Below are 21,127 nucleotides of genomic sequence, written 5' to 3' on the forward strand. Positions count from 1 at the left end.
GATCTTGATCTGGATATCTACCACAATCTAATCACTTGTTGCCAGCAACAAGCCTGTCACTGAAAATAATCTAAAAATATATGCATAACTTTTTGTGAAATATCATTAGCAGAAACAGACAGACAGACAAATGAACCAAATAAAAAATAAAATATTGTTGGAGGTAATAAAACTGTTGAAAACGATATGAAGTAAATGCAACAATGTATGAAGTACTTAAGAGATAATCTTAATTTGGTTTGGTCCTTATCCAAGGATATCTGGTAAAGCCCCATCTCAACCAAGAATGGCACTGAAGATTAGCATTTAATAAAAACCTTTCCAAAACAAATGAGCACATAAACTTGGAGCAATTAAACACCACAAAATATACAATGATACAAAAATAGTTACATTTCTGAGGCAAAATGTATGAAGTGAAAAACTCGGACAACATAAAATTACAGAGTAAAGAATAGCAGCTAATTCACACAGACACATAAAGCAAAAATAACACGTATAGCTCAGGCAAGGGATACATACCCTCCTCTTGAATTTCTTACACAGACTCACTTTAGCAGGATTGACATACTAGGATTTCATTTTAGATTACTTGCATGATATATACACAACATTAAAAGTTTAATACTTATATCAAATACGGCTTTTACCAGCATAGAAATACTAAACTTCTCTGAAAATAAAATTTCAATTATTTACCTATTTTTATACCACATGCAATGGAATAAAATTGAAAGATACATCATATGCCAATCCTATCAACTGTAATTTTCCAAGTATTTCATTGTAATGTAAAGTTAAGTCTATACATTTTCTTCAGTGCTCAAAATTTTGAACATTAGAATTTTTTTCAGTTCAAGGTGGTATTCATCATCGCTTTAAGGAATACATTTCAAGTATAAAAATTATTATAAAGTATAATGTTCCTATAACTGAAACTTACCACTGTATTTCATAAGATCTAAGAAAATAAACAGCAAAGAAAATTTGCTTTATATTTCATGTAAAAGGGATCCTCACTCAGCATTTTTATCAATGTGAGCAATTAATTAAAGCCTGCGCCAAATGACTGAACTCTATGCCGTTATCTTTGTACAACATCAGTTTAGTTTAGGTGATAATTGTTAAGTATTGTTCAACCTCTTTTAAAGTCATAAATAACCCATAGAAAAACTGAATAAATAAAAACCAGACATAAAATGTACAATCATAACTAATAATTTAGAAAATTTAAATTACTTATCACTATAAAATACTAACTAAAGCATGAACAAAATAGAACCAAAAGAATGCTATATAAAAAAGTAAAAATCGTACTAGTATTATTAATTGTCAGGCAGCCTTATCATGAGTTGCCTTGCTCAGGACGGAGTTGGGCCAGGTGAGTCCATTTCCACTGGGATAGTGTGGGGAAGGAAACAAAACATGCCGTAAACCTCTGAGGAAGAGAAAAAGATACTGTTATTACACAACATAAAGAAGTGTTAGTTTGAAATTAATTTGAAACAAAATTCTAGTACATTACAATTATAATTCCATTAAAAAATCATAAGGTAATTACAAGGAAGCAATTCTTTCTTAAATAAAAAATCTTAAAATGGAAATCTTCACATTTCAATCTTCTGACAAAGGCTTTAGAAAAAAACAAACTTTTCCCAGTTACTATTCTTATCATTATCAATATTATACAATTTAAACCCTTTTTGAGTTACAAACTATAATGTTCCCAACAACATTTTTGTTGGGCAAGAACAGTTAATCAAATATACTGTAACAAGATATACTAAGAATTATTGTCTTCCCTGTCCAAGGTCAGTGTTTCAGCAAGGAAACATTGAATCAGTGAATATAATGGAGACCAAAAGGTTCAAGGCACTCTAGAAAACTATCACTGCACCTCCAATACTATAATCTTCTGCTAGCAGACAACACATCACCACCTGAGAAACACTACTTCTTCTTCTTATTATTACTTGTAAGCTACAACCCTAGTTGGAAAAGCAGGATGCTATAAGCCCAGAGCGCCAAACAGAGAAAATAGCCCGATGAGAAAAGGAAACAAGGAAAAATAAAATATTTTAAGAACAATAACATTAAAATGGATATTTCTTATATAAACAATAATAATTTTAACAAAGCAAGAGGAAGAGAAATTAGATAGAATAGTGTGCCCGGGTGTACCTTCAAGCAAGAGAACTATAACCCAAGACAGTGGAAGACTGGTACAGAGGCAATGGCACTACCCAAGACTAGAGAACAATGGTTTGATTTTGGAGTGTCCTTCTAGAAGAGCTGCTTACCATATATAAAGAGTCTCTTCTACCCTTACCAAGAGGAAAGTGGCCACTGAACAATTACAGTGCAGTAGTTAACCCCTTGGGTGAAGAAGAATTGTTTGGTAATCTCAGTGTTGTTAGGTGTACGAGGAAAGAGGAGAATCTGTAAAGAATATACCAGACTATTTGATGCATGTGTAGGCGAAGGTAAATTGAACCGTAACCAGAGAAAAGGATCCAATATAGTAGTCTGGCCAGTCAAAGGACCCCATAACTCTCTAGCGGTAGTATCTCATCGGGTGGCTGGTGCCCTGGCCAACCTACTACCTTGCTAGAAAGATGCCAGCACAACCTAGAAGTTTGTTTAATACTGTATTAGATGCCATATGTTAGACCCACCAACATCAGAATTATCAGTAGGTAACAGGTTGGCCAGGGCAGAAGCCGCCAGTTGAGATAATACCGCTAGAGAGTTATTGGGTCCTTTGACTGGCCAGACAATACTAAATTGGATCTCTCTCTCTGATTACGGCTCATTTTGTGTTTGCCTACACATACACCGAATATTCTGGCTTATTTTTATCACATTCTCCTCTGTCCTCATACACCTGACAACACTGAGATTACCAAAAAATTCTTCTTTGCTCAAGAGGTTAACTACTGCAATGTAATTGTTCAGTGGCTACTTTCCTCTTGGTAAGGGTAGAAAAGACTCTTTAGCTATGGTAAGCAGTTCTTCTAGGAGAAGAACACTCCAAAATCCAACCATTGGTCTCTGGTCTTGGGTAGTGCCACAGTCTCTGTACCATGGCCTTCCACTGTCTTGGATTAGAGTTCTCTGGCTTGAGGGTATACCCGGGCATAGTGTTATATCTTATTTCTCTTCCTCTTTTTTTTTTTTAAGTTTGTATAGTTTATATCTAAGGATCTAATTAAATATTGTCACTGTTCTTGAAATATTTCATTTTAATTGCTTATTCTTCTCTTGTATTTATTCATTTTCTTGTTTCTTTTCCTCACTCTGCTACTTTTCCCTGCTGGAGCCCTTGGGCTTAGAGCATCTTGGTTTTCCAACTACGGTTATAGCCTAGCTTGTAATAATAATAATAATAATAATAATAATAATAATAATAATAATAATAATAATAATAATAATAATAATCTGGTTTTTTTTTAGTATAAAGAGTGATTTTAATTTACTCATTGGCTTTGTTTTTGTTTGGCTAGTAAGAACACCATTGCATATGACAGCCAATAGCTAGAACCAACATGCATTATTTGGTACTCCCCTTTCTTACTTTTTATCAATGGGAAAGATTGTTTTTTCTATTTTTGTATGGGGAAGCCTTTATAGTGGTTTATTTTGAATAAGCCATATACAGTAGTCATTACATACTATGAATACGTTATTATGGATCCTAATGGTATGAAGCCTAAGTCCATCATTATTTTTATAATTAGATGTATGTGTATATTACTGTAATAGCAATGGGTGGATATTTACCAACCCTATGATTCAAACTTGACTCCTACAAAGCTGACCCAAATATATGCAGGAGATAACCTGTATATAATAAATATAATTGGTGAAACATAAGTTTGAAATTGAAACTTATGATAAATAGATATTTAAATTTATCTGTTACCCCCGTGTTTCTTAAACATATTAAAATCTTAGGAAAAGAAAAATACACAAAATCAGATAAAATATTAAATAATGTTTTCTGACCAAAACATGAATCTCTGTGTCTTTTAAAAATAGTACATTCACAAAATATATGTTGGATGATTAAAACGGTATCACCCTCGCTGTATGATACTTGGGGATCTTTCGTGAGGTGTGCACATACAAAAAATATATGGATCAATCTGATATGACTAATTTGCAATCTTGGTGATTCTTATGTGTACTGTGTAACCTTTGAGGGCCTCTATAACACTTCTAGAATTAGAATAAATAAAAAATTTGATATTCTTCCTATCTTTAATTGCTTTAATGTCTATTGCTAGTAAAATTGCATATACAGTGAACCCTCGTTTATCGCGGTAGATAGGTTCCAGACGCGGGCGCGATAGGTGAAAATCCGCGAAGTAGTGACAGCATATTTACCTATTTATTTAACATGTATATTCGGACTTTTAAAACCTTCCCTTGTACGTAGTACTGTTAACAAACCACCCTTTAATGTACAGAACACTTAATGCATGTACTACAGCACCCTAAACTAAAACAGGCACAAATATTAAAGGCGATTTTATATCATGTGTTTCCTAAACACCTGAAAAGCACGATAAAAAATGGCAACCAATGTTTTGTTTACGTTCATCTCTGATCATAATGAAGAAACAAACTCATTTAGTGTACACATATATGTACGTATGGTTAGTTTTTGCATCGATTATATTGATTATACAGTACTGTATGTTGATTTTTTTATTGCCAATGTTTTAGTTTACGTATTTTTCTTAGGACTTCCAAATGAAATCTTTTTCTTTATGACGCCGCCTGAAACGACGGCGTGTACGCTCAGTAAACAACATCGCTCAGAACAAACAAGGCATTTAACACGCATGATGATAGTGATAAATAATGATACAGTACATACAGTATTTACAGTAAAAGCATTTACAAAATATGTTACCTTACAAATATAAATTATACAGTACTTGTACGTAGCAAAGCAGGAAAACAATTTGAGAGAGAGAGAGAGAGAGAGAGAGAGAGAGAGAGAGAGAGAGAGAGAGAGAGAGAGAGAGAGAGATTGTTTTACGTACGTAAATGTAAATTTTAAACAAAAAAAATATGATAGGTTACAACATGTAGACTTTTAAAACCTTCCCTTTAACTTAATGCATACAGTACGTACATTACTAAACTATAAAACAGGTTAAAGTAAAAAATAAAGATTGTTACTGTACTCACCACGAAAGAAGTTCAAGAAAAACTTGAATGACGATGGCGATGAATTTGCTGCACAGTAGAAATGATGATGATGAAGCTGATGATGTGTTCTACTGTGCAGTCAATGATAGTATTTTACGTCTCTTCAGACGGAGGTGTCTTTTCCTGGGACACCTCTTCAACTTCTTCAATTTCTTCCGAAGGCGTACTAGCAGGAGGAACTGGCTCTTTTTTGCGAGGCTGAAAAAACATTGTGATCGGAAGTTGTTGCCGCTGCTTCTTTTTTCGATCCAAGAGCATCCTGTAGGGAGACGTGATGTCATCGACCTTGTTGCAGAATTGCATCGAGCGAACCATATCCTCGTCCCACTCTTGCAACATTTCTTTCGCCTCCTTCATATGGTTGCAGAACTTGGCGAGCCGTTCTAATGTTAAGCCCGTTTCTTCTACATTTTCTTGGGTCTCTTCCTGGGTACCCTCACTCTCTTCCTCACTTGCCGATTTCGTCAGGTCTTCGAGGTCTGCGTCAGTTAGGGGCTGGGAATGGCAGTCCAACAACTCGTCGACGTCTTCAGTCGTCATGTCGCCAAACCCGTCACCCCCAATTATGGCAGCCAACTGCACAGATTTCCGTATTGCAGAGTGTTGGATTTCCGACGGAGTAAATCCCTTGTCGTCGTAAACAATATCGGGCCACAGCTTCTTCCAGCTCGCATTTACGGTTGCAGGTTTCATCTCTTGAAGTGCCTTTTGAATATTCTGCAGGCACGTGGCTATGGTGTACTGCCGCCAGTACGCCTTCAAGTTGAAGTCTTCATCCTCGTCATCTTGGGCAGCATCCACACACGCAACGAGGTCCGCCAAGGTATTCTTCGTGTAGAGGGCCTTGAACGCCCTGATAACCCCCTGGTCCATTGGTTGAATTAATGACGTGGTGTTGGGTGGCAGGAACTCAACCTGAACGCCCTCACGCGACAGGTCAGTTGCGTGTCCACCAGCGTTATCCATAAGGAGAAGGATCTTGAATGGCAAGCCCTTCTCTAAGAGATATTCATGGACTTGCGGGATGAAACACTGGTGGAACCAGTTGGAGGTCAGCATCTTCGTAATCCATGCTTTTTGATTATGCATCCAGTACACGGGAAGGAGATTCTTATTTTTGTTTTTCAAAGCGCGAGGATTTTTCGACTTATAAATAAGCCCCGGCTTTAACAAAAATCCAGCAGCATTGCCACACATCACGAGGGTAACGCGATCCTTGAATGCCTTAAAGCCAGAGGCTTTCGCTTCCTCTTTGAACAGGAAAGTTCGCGACGGCATTCTCTTCCAAAACAAGCCGGTTTCATCCATATTAAACACTTGTTCCGGCTTGTATCCACCTTCAGCGATAATGTTCTTGAAAGTCTGGTTCACGTAAGTTTCAGCAGCGGCAGTGTCAGCGGAAGCAGACTCCCCATGCAGGGAAACGCTTTTCAGGGCGAAGCGTTTCTGAAACTTCGCGAACCATCCTTTGCTTGCGGAAAAACGTTTCTGAGGCTGGGAATCAGTGGATGTCCCTGGTTGAGGATCATCTGCATCATCATCATCTTCAGCATGGTTGCCGTCGTCCTCTTTAGGTTCCTTTGCAGCAAAATTCTCATACAAGCTCAAAGCCTTTGTTTGGATGGTGTTCGTATCCAACGCTATGTTCTTCTTCCGGCAGTCGGCAATCCAAACAGCTAAAGCACCTTCCATGCGTACGATCGTTTTATTACGCGTTGTAACGACTCGCTTCGCTGATCTGCTAAAGGTGATTGCAGCAGTCTTTCTAATGTTCGCCTCGTCCTTCTTGATGTAGCGAACGGTGGATTCGTTGATGCCAAAATGGCGGCCGGCGGCCGCGTAACTTCTACCATCTTTTAACATGTCGAGAAGCGTAACCTTCTCAGCTATCGTCATCATTCTTCGGTGGCGTTTAGGCTCACTACCAGCCTTACTAGAAGCAGAACGCTTGGGAGCCATTGTAACAGAAAGTTCAACAAAAAGTTCAACTTAAAACAGTCGCACACAGCACAGATTAAACTTCACAAAGTTAAGAACGTCTACTCAGCAATACGCGGAAAGAGAAAGTGAACGATGCAGCCCCGCGAGAACTTTGATGCTGCGGGTAGAAGATGCGGGCAAAACACCAATCACAGGCTAGATAACAAAACTTGAGTTTTGATTCGTCATCTATCAGCGCTTGAACCAATCACAACCCGTCTTAGTACTATGGCGCGTTGGTTACTCATAGAAGATGCCCCCGCGCATACTGAACGTACGTAGATTAAGTACAATACAGTACCGTAATAATAATAAATAATGATAATAATACTGTACAGTAATAATAATAATAATAATGATTAATAATAATAACAATAATAATTTTATTAACAACAACAACAATAATAATAATAATAACAATAATAATAAAAATTTACGTACGTACGCTATTTTACGCCTCTCTCTCTCTCTCTCTCGTACGCTTACAGTACTTATTCGAAATGTGATTTTTGCAACAAAGAATATTATTGGATGCAGTACTGTACTACGTACGTATACATACAAAAGATTCATGGAAAAGAAGCACATCCATTACAGTACACACCATTCTAATATGGTATGACTGCATCTGATTTGCGTTTCATGTTCGATTTAATTTTACTACGTACTGAATTATCGTATGATCACATTCTCTTTTCGTGTTTTATTTCTTTCTGTGCTGAATTATATATCATATGTAATGCAATGAACAATCAGTAAGAGCAGATATTACTAATTACAGTATTAATGGAATTACAGGTAACAAAATATCGTATTTGGTTATCTTCAGATTTCGCGGTATTTTCGAATTTTCCGGAAAATCCGCGATATGTATATATATATGGGTTATGGGAAAACCCCGCGAAGTGGTGAATCCGCGATTGTCGAACCGCGAAGTAGCGAGGGTTCACTGTAGTTCAGATTTAAATACTGACGCTTCATTAGGTAATAATAGCTGGTATGTTTCGTCTAATGATATTTCAACACAGCCAGCACCCTCTGAAGATTTAGAACTATCAGTATATATATAGCATAATGAGATCCTTTGAATATGTTCCAATGTATGTTATTTATGGTGACTCAGAGTATAGCTATATGTCTTTGATAAATGAGAAAGATGAGACCATATTCTTATTTTCTTTGTGATCCAAGGTGAAGAAAAGAAAGATGGTTGAATAAGGTTAATTCTCATGTTTGTAGATTGTACAGTAGTAGCCTATTTGCTCTTATAGGGAATGGCAGGCCATGATTGTTTAAAAATATATCCCTTTGACTGGAGAGCTTCATGGTTGGAAAATTAGTAGATGGGATCTTTAATGCACTTCATATAGTTACAAAATATTGGTGTAAGGAAAAAAGTGACTCACCACTTTCACATAACACTGACACATTGGGGGAAGATATAAAGGCTACACTACAAGCTCTCAAAACCTAGAGAGTGTGCATTGGATCTAAAGACTTCAAAGTAGCTTCAGATCCTGATCCATATATTGGGCTACCATAATCTATTCTCGATAAGACTAATGCGTTATTGATCATCAGTAAAGTTTATCTTTTTGCAACCCATGCTGTATGAGACAACTTTGTTAAAGATGAGTACCGAGTATTAGTCGCCAAAAAATTGACTTTATCTTGGAATTGGATTTGAGTGTCACCCAAAGCAAGATTTATTTCTTGGTTTTGCTTCTATCTGCTATTCTTATAAAACATTAATGCTTGAGTTTTTTTCTGCAGAAAATCTGAAGGTTAACAGTCTAAACTTGAATTTTTCAAGTTGAGTTATTTAAGATTCTTTGCAGGTGACGAAGATTACTCACACAGTAGTACTGTATATTGCAAAGTCATCCACATATAGACTACTTGGTACTTCATGTGGCACGCCACAGTCAAGACGGCAAGATTTAGAATAAATATTCTCTATATAAGTATGTAGGTATGCAATGCTCTTCCACTAATAAAATTTCTAATAAGAACAGGAATTATGTACTGTATGCCCCCCAAGTAGTATTGTATGCATTCTGAACGTCAAATAAAATGGCTACTGTGTTTTGGTTTCATTCAAAAGTTTTATGCACATAATTTTCCAAATGTGAAAGAGAGTCTAAGGTAGACCGCTTTGTTTGCGAGACGAATTGTGAAGCTGATAAAATGTTATTATGACATAAACACCAATTCAATCTATGATTTACTTTTTTTTCTAGTAATTTGCAAACACAACTGGTCAGTGAAATTGGTCTGTAATTATTTGAATTTGTGAGATATTTTCCTGGTTTAACTATTGATATTACTATTGCATGTTTCTATGCCTTTGGAAAAAGATGTTTGGCTCAAAGATAATCATACAATTCTAATATCTAACCCTATGTCAATGGGGCTAGATTTCTTATAATATCAAAATTTATATTAACATTACCAGGGGTTGTAGAACTACAATTTAATAATGATATGATACATATCTTTCACTATCAAAATTCTAGTCAATTACTTTTCTTTAGATAGATCAAACTGCATATGCTCTCAACATTTTGCTAAATAATATTTGAGATTACCTGTGTATCATGAAGTGGGGACCCATTACACATTATGCATGTCTTGCAGGTCTGCTATAAGAACCTTGATTTTTTCTAATTTTCTGCCAAGCATGCATTGAAGTAGTTTCTGATATACTAGATATATTTTTGCCACAATATCATCCTGCCTTTAATTGCATATTTTATTAATTTTTACTCATAATTCAAGGCATGCATATATAATTTTTTTTATAGCAATGTTCATGCATTTGCAAATAATTGTAATTGTCAAGTTTCATAAATCATTCAAATTAGCATTCTTTATATATTTACATTGTATAAAAATCTAAAATTATTATTTCAGAAATAAAATTTTTATTATAAATTTTATTACATAAAAATAAAATCTTATTGTCTGCCTTTCCTCTACAATTGCTCAAATTCTTTCAAACAATACACATCACTTTTATTTATGTGGCATATAGAAAATTTATTCAGCTCTCTTATGCAAGTTTCAGTTTTTTCCTTCATTCCTTAGTTAGCTATGCTACAAAACACCAATAGCTTGACACAAGACATCATTGTTCATCTAAAAATTACCATTCTTTAATCAATCACTGCTTATTACCAATGAAATTTATACAAAAATCATTGATAAAACGTGACAGATCAGCCATTTTACACTCTCTCCAATTGTCCTCTAACATAAATATTACATTATCTATGAATAGTCTTTTACAATTATTTTACTTTGTTGGGAGGGGCTCTTTTATATACTTTTAACCATTGCAAAGGTATTTTAATTACATTATGAAAAACCTCCATCATTCCTCAACATAATGCAACAACCCAGAAGTTCATTTCTGTTCTAGTTTGATCGTACCGAGGCACAGCAAAGAATTTCATTGCAGGTGTGTAAATTTTGCTCCCGGCCAAAAGTCATGAGCCTGTCAGTGATTTAGTCATTCTCGGGATCACAAGAGGGTTATGACAATTCTTTTAATGTAACAGTAACACTCTGGAACTCATTACTGAATGCATAATGAGTATTTTTTAGTTATACTGTATAAAAATGTGCAAGTTTCTGTGCTTTTTGGGATCAACACCAAAACCCTGGACAACTCAGTTCATGACAACATCACTATTAAAGGCTGTTAAGGAGCAATAGTCCATGTCTGGAAAAGAGGAATTGCTAGGGAATCTAGAAAACACACAATATTTACTTCAGTACCTAAAATAATAAAACTTCAAGAAAACATACTTTACCTACAACACTTACCAAAATACCAAAACCAGTGTAATTGGCTCTAAATAACTATCAAGCATTACTACAACAAATTCTATTTAACTGCTGAATATATTTTGTATAGTATATATAATAAAAAATACCTAAGAAGTTTCAGATATTCCATCTATAAGATACTGGGTATAACTTTATTCTAAAAGGACAAACATAACTAAGGACTAGCCCTAGAGTAAGAAATCACTCCATTTGAAACATTGTTAAGGGAGATACTTCAGGAGAATGTTCAAATTATTCGCATAATTCATAGTAAGTTGAATTTCTCATAAAAGAATATTAACATAAGTATCAATTACGATTAACATTCATTAAAGCTTACCTGCCATTCACCATTCCAAGGAATATTCTCCAGTTCTCTTTAACTCCAAAGTTATATGGACTTTTATATATCTGAAAGAAGAAATGAAATAATCAACATCTAAGGAGACCAATGATCTAATATCATTATTGATAGTCTAGCTGCATCCCTAGTTGTCAAGACAGTGTAGAAAGGCCTATGGCTAAAGCTGGGAAGGCAACATAGTAAAATAAAATAAAAGAAACTGAGAAAAATAGAATATAAGAAATAATAAAAGAATAAAACAAATAACAGTTGATAAAGTTAAAATCAGAAGACTGCATTTTTATTTTTGTAATATCGTCCTTGGTATTCTATCACAATATGTAGTAAAATACATTATTCAATAACATGCAACATATCATATCATATAAATACAGTATGACAAATTTGGAGATAATTTGTATTTTTCCCTAACTAATACAAACCTGGAGTTATTTATGCGGATTATATTTCAGCGGCAGCTGGAGGTAGCCATTAGACTTTAATTGTGAGGTGGCAACCCTGCCTAACCGCTTGAGAACGTAGGCGGGGGGTGGCAGGGGGATACCCAACCGCCTCTATATATACTCTCACAGCAGTGAGAGACATCACTTTTTATTGCAGGCAGGACTTCTGGGGGACAGGCAATGGCGGGCCAATTAATATAAATAACTCCAGGTTTGTATTAGTAAGGGAAAAATACAAATTATCTCCAAATTTGTCATTTGTTCCCATACTAACAAACCCGTTATTTATGTGGATGACTCACTCTTAGGTGGAAGTCCTAGATCTGGCAAGGACATTGACCCGGTTCTACCTAGTACAGTATGTGACTGTGGTCTAGGGAAAACTTTTACACCTCGCTGAAATATATACTGTGCAATGCAGTTAAATAGAAATTGTTATTTGTACGAACGTCTTCAAGTTTCTATAGGAAAACAGGACGTATCCCATTGTTTCCTCGCAGAAAGCAATGGGGACATGTACAATATAACAATTCCATAACTTATACTAAGCTACACAGGGGAAGTGATAATTACCTGCAGAGGTTGAAGCTAGCTTGCAGAGGAACCCATGGTGATGTATCCCAAGGGAGGGGAAGATGAAAAAAGGAAAGCCAGAAATTTTTCTCATTCATCTCAGTCTTAATATGGGTAACAATGCCCTCAACCAAATGCTACTTGTCCATCAAGGAGCCTGAGGTATCTTAAACCACTTGTTGAACAGCCACCACAGGACCGATAGTGAACGTATTGAGCGTCCTGTGGGTCACGTCTTTTAAATAATTAGCTGGGAAGGTGGTCTGTCTCTTTCACACGCCCACTTGGAGAACTTGCAACATGGAAAAGTTGCGCTTGAATGCCAGGGAAGTACTGATTCCCTTGACATCATGGGCTTTAGGTCGACAAGCCTGAGGAAGATCTGAGGCCAAGGCTCTTCGATGACTTAGCGAATCCAGGATGAAACAGTGTTCTTCATGATCTTCCTCTTTACGCTACCTGAACTAACAAACAGAGGTGTTAGTCTGGGCTGTGTTGCTGCAGTGCGTTTAAGATAGTATCTCAAACTCCTCACTGGGCATAGTAACAACTGATCTGGGTCATTGGTTACAGAACGAAGACTCGCAATTTGAAAGGGCCCGAATCTATGGTCCAGCACCCACAGATTTTGAGTCTTAGTAATAAACTCAGAGACGAAGCTGAGTGTTACTTCCCCCCATCCCCTTGAATGGGCGATGTCATACGAGAGGCCATGAAGTTCACTGACTCTCTTTGCTGAAGCTAAAGCGAGCAGGAATGCTGTCTTCAAAGAGAGATCTCGGTCAGTTACATGGAGTAATGGTTCATACGGAGGTCCTTTCCAGGATCTCAAGACACGAACCAAGTTCCAAGAAGGATGCCTAATCTCTGACTGGGGGAAAGTGATCCCATAACTCCATATGAGTAAAGAAAGCTCCAACGAAGAGGAAATATCTACTCCTTTCAGCTTAAAGGCAAGGCTTAAGACAGCGATAGCCTTTCACCGCCGAGACCAAAAGGAGTTTTTCCTCCCAAAGTTATACAAGGAACTCCGCTATTACTAGAATAGTGGTATCGAGTAGAGAGAGATTTTTTCCAAGACACCAACCACAAAATACTCTCCATTTAGCCTGGTAGACCGAGGCTGAGTACCTACACAAGTATCCTGACATTCACTCCGCAACTTGTCGTGAAAAGCCCTCCTGAGAGAAGAGATGCTGGATAGTCTCCACGCTGAAGTCGAAAAGACTACACGGTCTTGTGGAAGATCTTCCACATCTGGTCGTGGAGGGAGTTCTCTTGGTAGATCTACTAGAATATGCATGAGGTCTCGAAACCACTCTGCATTATGCCATAGCGTAGCTACACGGGTCATCATTAGATCTTTTGACGCTCTGGTCTTGTTGAGCAGTCTTTTCATCAGACAAAACGGGGGGATAGGCGTACACGTCGATGTTGTCCCAAAGTTATTGGAATGCATCTTGCCATAGACCGTGAGGGTCAGGGACTGGAGAACAGTACAGTGGAAGCTTGCTGTTCAGAGATGTTGAGAACAGGTCTACAGTCGGGGAACCCCACAAAGTCAGGACTTTGTTAGCTATCTGACAATTCAAAGACCATTTAGAGCCTACTATCTGACTCGCTCTCCTCAGATTGTTCGCAAGCACATTCCTCTTGCCGGGAATGAAACGAGCTGATAGACACCAAATGTTCTTCTGACCATCTGAGGATCTTTACGGCAAGATTGCATAGAGGCTGCAAAAAGGTACCGCCCTGTTTGTTTATGTAAGCCACTACTGTGGTGTTGTCGCTCATCAACACCACAGAGTGACCGGCCAGCAACTGGTGGAACTGATGAAGAGCTAGGTAGGCTGCTACCATCTCTAAAAAGATTTATGTGCTGGTACCTTTCTGACACTGACCAAAGGCTGGAAATCATACGGTGCAGCAGGTGAGCCCCTCACCCTTCTCTTGATGCATCTGTGAAGAGCATCAAATCCAGAAGGGGAACGAGAAGATTCTGGCCCCTTCGAAGGTTTTCGTCTACCATCCACCAACTCAAATCCATCACCTGATCCTGAGTTCTAGGAAATTGGGTGTCCAGTGGATCGGAGTGTTGGTTCCACACGGACTTCAGCTGCCACTGCCGGGATCTTATCCTGAGGCGGCCGTTTGGAACAAGACAGATAAGAGAGGTTAGATGACCTAACAGACTCAACCAACAAGAAGCTGGAAGAACTTCTTTCCTGAGGAAGGATGCGGCCGCTTCCTTCAGTCTGTGTAGTCTTTCGTCTGATGGGAACACTTTCTCTTGGATGGTGTCTATGATCATACCGAGGTATACCAGTCTCTGTGAGGGTTACAGTAATGACTTCTTGTGATTTATCAGAACCCCCAGGTCCTGACAAAACTTGAGAGGCATGTCCCGGTGACGAAAAAGGGTCATCTCTGAGTCTGCTAGGATCAGCCAGTCGTCCAGATATCTGAGAAGATGGATGCTGTTCCTATGAGCCCTAGATGACACTAGAGCGAACACTCTGGTGAATAACTGAGGAGCTGTCGCGAGACCGAAGCATAGAACCTTGAACTGTTATGTATTTTCCTCATGAATGAATATCAGATACTTCCTTGAAGACGGATGGATTGGGATCTGGAAGTGTGCGTCCTTCAGATCCAGTGTGCACATGAAGTCCCTTGGCCGAACCGCTTGGATGACCGTGTCTGCCGTCTCCATTCTGAACTGAGTCTGTTGAACAAACTTGTTCAGAGGAGAGAGATCAATGACTGGTTTTCACCCTACAGTCGCCTTTTTCACCAGAAGAATTAGACTGTAGAAGCCTGGGGACCTTTCCACGACCTCTTGAAGAGCGCCCTTCTGCAGCATGGTCTGGATTTCCGCCCTGAGGGCCAGCACCTTTGCGGATCCCTTTGCATACAAGCTTAGATGCACTGGATCCCGAGTCAAAGGAGGAAGAGATTGAATAAACGGGACGCGATACCCTAGGGCGATCACTTAAACCGTCTAGAGATCTGCCCCATGAAGCTGCCACCTCTGCCAGCAGCACTGTAGGCATCCTCCCACAAATGGCAGGTAATGAGGAATGCCATTCCTACTGGTAGGGACCACCTCGGCCACCTCCCTTTCATCACCTCTTTCCTCTGAAGGACTTGGACCGCTTCTACCCCTTGGACTGAAAGGGCCGCTTCGACACCTGAGAAGCTCCGGAGGACCTAGAAGTTGACTGGTGAGTAGAGGAAGGTGCTTGCTGAGGCCGAGAAGACTGGGAAGGTCTACCATAGGTCCTCTATGTCATGGTCCTATAGAGGAGAGAATCGTTGGATGATTTCCTCCATCGCTCAGCAGCCCTGTCAATCTCTTCCAGAACGAAGAGATGAACCCTCGAGGGTGGAATTCCTCAACCGAGAGACCACTTTCAGCACCTGTTTGTGCAACCGACCTATGACGTTATCTTTTCTCTTGAGGATGACGTTCACCCACAGGTTGACAACATGGTGCGATAGAAACTCAAGAGTCTGGGTACCTGACTACAGGAAGGACTCCAAAGTCTTCCTGGCCGACTCCTTCCAAAGATCGTGGGAGCAAACCATGAAGCCTAAGGATCCCAACCATAGATCCAGCCACGAAGCAGCCTGCATGGCGTACTTCGTGCCTCTCTCTATGTTCAGGAGCTCAACTGCCAAGAGGGAGGCCTTCAGAGAGGAGAGGGTTTGAGTTGGAACACCCTTCGTTAGGGACTCTACCGAAGGGTTGTCGTTCATGGTGGAATGAGGTTCCCCTTCGATCTCGAAATACTTCCTTTGTAAAACGAAAGGAAGTGGAAGGGACCGAGAGAAGGAACCTGCCCTCAAGGAACTAGAAGTTCCAGCTATCTAGGTGATAGCTTTCCTTTTGGCAGCTGTCAGATCTTTGAACCAGGGCAGAGCTGCACTGGACCTGGAAGGCTTCTGGGTCTCGAATATTTTATCGAGAACCATATCCTTCCCTTCCTGGATGGTAGCACCAGGAGTGAACAGCCTGTTGATGGCCCTCATACAGGCAAGGACCTGCCAAAAGGTATGTTCCGACTCATGTCTCTCTTGTTCGGAGTGATAGTTCGGACTGGGCGCCTTTGAAAGATTCTCATCCTCCAAGTCTAAGGCTTGTCTACCTCCAGGCTCACATCCAGAGCCTGGGGTAGGTCACGGACGTCAACAGAATTACTGGGTTGGCCCGCCACAGGGGACCAACTCTGTTCCTCAGCCAATCTAGCTTCCCATGCCTCAGCGTTCTTAGGTTTCTACCAAGTGTCCTTCGACTCCCTACGCACAGGACGTTCCTCCGCGGTCTTAGGAAGGGGAATCTGCGAGGTCTTCGAGGCACTAGACGAAGCCTTGGCAGCCGGAGCTGGAGGCACCTCCTCTGGAGGAGGTACAGAAACTGGACATTAGTCCAAATGCACTACCTCAATGTCTTGAGGGTTGAAGGGATGAAATCGTGATCTCTCTGGGTGAGCCTATGTCCCTACTCGTCCTAGGATTGATGATATCAGCATGAGGTGGTGTTACATCTCTCATCCTTCTCTTCTTCTTAGTGATGACCTCCTTTACCTTCACTGGCATAAAAGGTAAGTTGGCCATATAAGAATCAGAAGGAATAGGGCCTTCAGCACGTGATCGGGGTGGAGGTGATCTGTGCGTCCTGTCTGCCGTCGACCTCCTTCTATGGTCCTCACTCCCAACTGACAAACCCAACTAGGGTTCCAGGGTATCCTACGGGTTGCCTTGACTGAGACAGTCGGAGGTTGTGTCGGTGGAGGAGCCATATTCAGAGTCTTCAGAAGGGTGATTATGAAGGTGCTCACCCATGGAGGAAGCTTTGAACCCCTAGGTATACCCTGGAATTTCCTAGGAGTGTGTCCTTTGGGTGGAACTGTAGAAGGAGCTCCAGTCGACAGAGGTGACAGCCTCTGAGGCAGAAAAACATGTTCCTTCAGACGCGAAGGAAGGTCTGGACTAACATTGATGTTCGCGAGGCTATTAGGGGACTCCTTGAACCCTTCTGGGAAGTGTGTTGGTCTTCCGCTGGAGGTAGAAGACGCAGAGGGCTGAGCCAAAGGTGTGGGAACCGCGCTTGCTCGCAGTTCCCACACATCTGCTTGTGAATTGCTCACGGAAATGGCTGATTTGCTTGTGAAATTGCAAGATTCACACGCAAAATCGCGAGGTTCACCTGACGCGATTCACGAGCAGAAGTGCTCGCAACAGGAGCACTAAGAGCCACAGAGGAAAAGGAAGGTCTAATGCCTTACTGCTGCCTCAGAGAAGCACCTCTGAGTAGGGACTACTCTCAATGGGGAACGCATCCCAAGCGTTGCGTAGGCGAACGCTTTGCTAAAACTCCCCAGGTGGTGAAAGTCACTAGATGTTTAGCTGGACGCCTCTTAGAAGAATGGTCACACTCATCATCAGGTCTGGTCTAAATTCATTTGGAAGGTCTGGTTGAGGGGCTATATGCTGATGGACTACGTGTACCCCTACCTCTACCTCTAAACAAGAAAGGTCTAGACCTTGATCATGATCGCGCGGTTTGTGAACACGAACCAGATGTTTGTGAATGAGAGCGTCCAGTTCTCGTTCAAGAACGGCATGAACGATGCGAATGCCTAGCTCGCGAACGTAGCCGTCGGCCTCACAATCGAAAACGTTGTTCTCGTGAACGGTACCCTTGCGAACATGCGCCGCCCGTGTGAACGTGGGCTTCTGGGTGCCAAAGACTCGGTCCAGGACCGTGTCCTTGCCCTCACGAGAAGGAATCTCAGGGTCCGGGAACCCGTTGAGATGCCTCATCAGGGTCAGGACCTGCAAGAAGGCATGCTCTGACTCCTGTTGCTCTCCTCCTGGAGAACTGGCAGCAAAGTCTCCCATCCCCAATGGCTCTACTTGGGGGGACACGTGGACGTTCTCCGCTGGTCTCGTTGGCTCTGGTCGAATCCTAGAAGAAGACTTAGGGATGGTCTTAGAGTCCATAGGTTCCCTCCTAGGAGGGATACAGGACTCCAATAACAAAGTCTGAGGGCTCTTCTCCGCCCCAACTCGGGACGATTCTCCTGCTCGAGGTGGGGTTTCTCCCATTGGTGCGATGGGAGAACGTCTCACCTCGGTAGACTTCCCTGAGGACGGAAAATCCTCGTCCACAGGAGATGGAGAGAAAGTCTGAGGGGAGGAGGGAGCCTTCCTCAAGGATTTCCTAGGAGCCATCTCGACCCTGGGAGAAGTTACCACGACTTCTACTCCTCTCTTCCTCTTCAGTGGGGTCGGAGCTGCCCTTGATTTGAGGCTCAACTCAAGAGAAGGCAGGCTTGACAGCCTGAACGACAGCTCTGATAAGGGACCCAAACCATGGCTGCTTACTGACAGATGCTGTGTCAGAGACTCCCTCTGGAGGGAAGGGGATCGGGCGATCCTTCGGAGTAGACACTACAACGGGGCCTGCCTGAAAAGAGAGGCAAGAAGAAAAAGGTTGGTTCCTGGCCCTATCTGAAAACTTCCCCTCCTCCTGCGAGCGCGCTGGTCTGCGCTTGCGGGGGGGAGGGGGGGGCTGCAGAAGACAACCTGGATACTCTCATTCCTGAAGCCTCGCGCGGGGGCTCACGCTGTGAATCCCGATGGGAATCGTGCCGGCGCACGCGTGATGGAATATTCCCTGGTTCGCGCACGGGCGAGGGCGCGCATGAGTGCAAGGGCGAGGGCGCGCGTGGGCGAGGGCGCGCGTGGGCGAGGGCGCGCGTGGGCGGGTGTGGGCGCGCGGGTGAGCGCTGACAAGCAGGAGAGCGATGGCGCACAGGCGAGCGATGGCACGCAGGCGAGCGATGGCGCGCAGGTGAGCGACTGCGCACTGGCGAGGGTGCGCGTGGGCGCGCAGGCTATCTATGGCGAGCAGACGAGTGGGTGTGCTGGCGAGCGATGGCGCGCAGGTGATGGTGCGCGCAGGTGATGGTGCGCGCAGGTGCGCGATCTAGCGAAGGCAGAGGGTGCGCAGTAGGAACAACAAGCGTAGTTGCGCGCGAAGGTGACTGCTCGTGAGCGCGTGGGCGCACAGGATCTCGGAGACCTCTAGAAGAGCGCACAGCAAGGGCTGGAACATGTGCGAGCGAAGGTGACTGCACACAATGGCGCGCGGGCGAGGGCTGACGAGTGGGTGAGGTCCGAGGGCACGCAGGAGATCACTGGCAAGAAGGCGAAAGTAGAGACTTCCCTTCTGTGCCCAGATCCGGAGATCGTGGGTGCGCAGGCGAACGATGGCGCGCAGGTGCGCGCTGGCGCACAGGTGAAGAGCGCTGGCGAGCTGGAGATCGTGGGAGCGCAGGAGATCGTGGGCGCGCGTGGCGCGCATCAGGATCAGGGCGCGCAGATGTGCGCTGGCGAGGAAAAGATCGCTGACGTACAGGAGATCGCTGGCGCGCAGGTGAGCGCTGGCGCACAGGAGATCAACAGCAGCAGGAGAGCGCTGGCGCGTAGACTCTGCAGCAGGAGATCGCTGGTGCGTTGTCCCTGGTACAGGATGTTTCTGGAAAGTAGTCTCAGGAACAGCAGGAACAGCAGAAGAGCGCTTGCGCGCAGGAGAACGTGGGCGCACAGGGGATACCTGGCACTTAAGGGACTTACTCACAATATGAGAAAGCCCCTTTTGCCCCGAAGGGACCGGTGCCCATTGGATAACAGGGTGCATGGGCGCCCACAGCGCGTCAGCAGCTAGGAACAGAGATGGAAGATCAGCAGGTCTGGCAGGCGAAGGAGATCGCGAACGATCAGCAGATAGGTTCAGGGATGCAGCTGCAACGGTCGCTGCACGGCGAGGAGAATCCTCTGCGGGGGACTGCGAATTCGAAGAACCGAAGAGGCGCCTCCTAACTCCCTTGTGGGGAGGAGGAAGGCCTCTACGGCGAAGAGGAAGACGAGCCTTACGTCTGATACATCCTCTGGGGGCAGCAGGCAGACCATCATCAGTCCTCCGAAGAGGAGTCTCTGTTGGTGAACTCCCCCGAGGGGGAGAATCACCTGCAGGAGAGACCGGTGGACTTAGCTCCTCCCTCGAAGGATGTTTGGAGGGGGAACTAAGCCTTCAGCAACATCAGCACCCAAGGCAGAGGTTTGACCTAACTTGTCGGAAGCCTCTGCCACAACAACGTCGACGATAGACAGAGGGTCAACCTCTGCTATCGCCGGCGACTGTTTGACAGCAGCCCCCAACCTGATTATGTCAAACAGGGCTTCCTTGGAGGGCGAACCCTTAAGCCCCAAGGAAGCCCAAAGCTGTAATAAATCATCATTAGACACATAAGCAGAAATAACCTCGCCCGGGGGAGGAGGAGGAGCTGCCTCGCTATGGGAGGCAACGCCCTCTCCCGCACCCCGAGGTTGGCGAACACAAGTACGGCCTACGCTACCACTCGACGACCTCTCGGAAGAGACCGATCGAGTGGGAGCTTCGGAGGAGGTTTGGGCTACGGAAGAAGAGTCCTTGGGATTTTCTCTCTTCAAGGAAACCCTTGAAGGAGAAATATCCCGTTTAGACTTCTTCTTCCGGCGCCATGAAAACCTCTCCCACTGGGAGGTAGACCACTCCCTACACTCACCGCATACTTAATTTCTTTCACACCATTGGCCCCTGCAATAAGGACATAAGGTGTGAGGGTCTGTGTCCACCGCCGACATAAACGTTCCGCAAAGGCGGTCA

The 21,127-nt window shown here is 42.7% G+C and overlaps 1 protein-coding gene across 1 annotated transcript in view; it reads right to left on the bottom strand.

Moving 5' to 3' along the window:
* Positions 1 to 21,127, bottom strand: part of LOC137653569 (palmitoyltransferase ZDHHC16) — a 157,499-nt gene that overhangs the window by 30 nt on the left and 136,342 nt on the right. Inside the window, exons 9-10 of the mRNA XM_068387079.1 lie at positions 11,372 to 11,442; positions 1 to 1,438 (exon numbers count right to left, since the gene is read on the bottom strand). The exon at positions 1 to 1,438 is cut by the window's left edge and continues 30 nt beyond it. Coding sequence (XP_068243180.1) covers positions 1,333 to 1,438; positions 11,372 to 11,442 — 177 coding nt within the window. The 3' untranslated portion in view covers positions 1 to 1,332. The remainder of the gene's footprint in view (positions 1,439 to 11,371; positions 11,443 to 21,127) is intronic.

Source organism: Palaemon carinicauda, chromosome 14 (assembly GCF_036898095.1).
Source record: "Palaemon carinicauda isolate YSFRI2023 chromosome 14, ASM3689809v2, whole genome shotgun sequence".
Taxonomy (NCBI): Eukaryota; Metazoa; Arthropoda; class Malacostraca; order Decapoda; family Palaemonidae; genus Palaemon; species Palaemon carinicauda.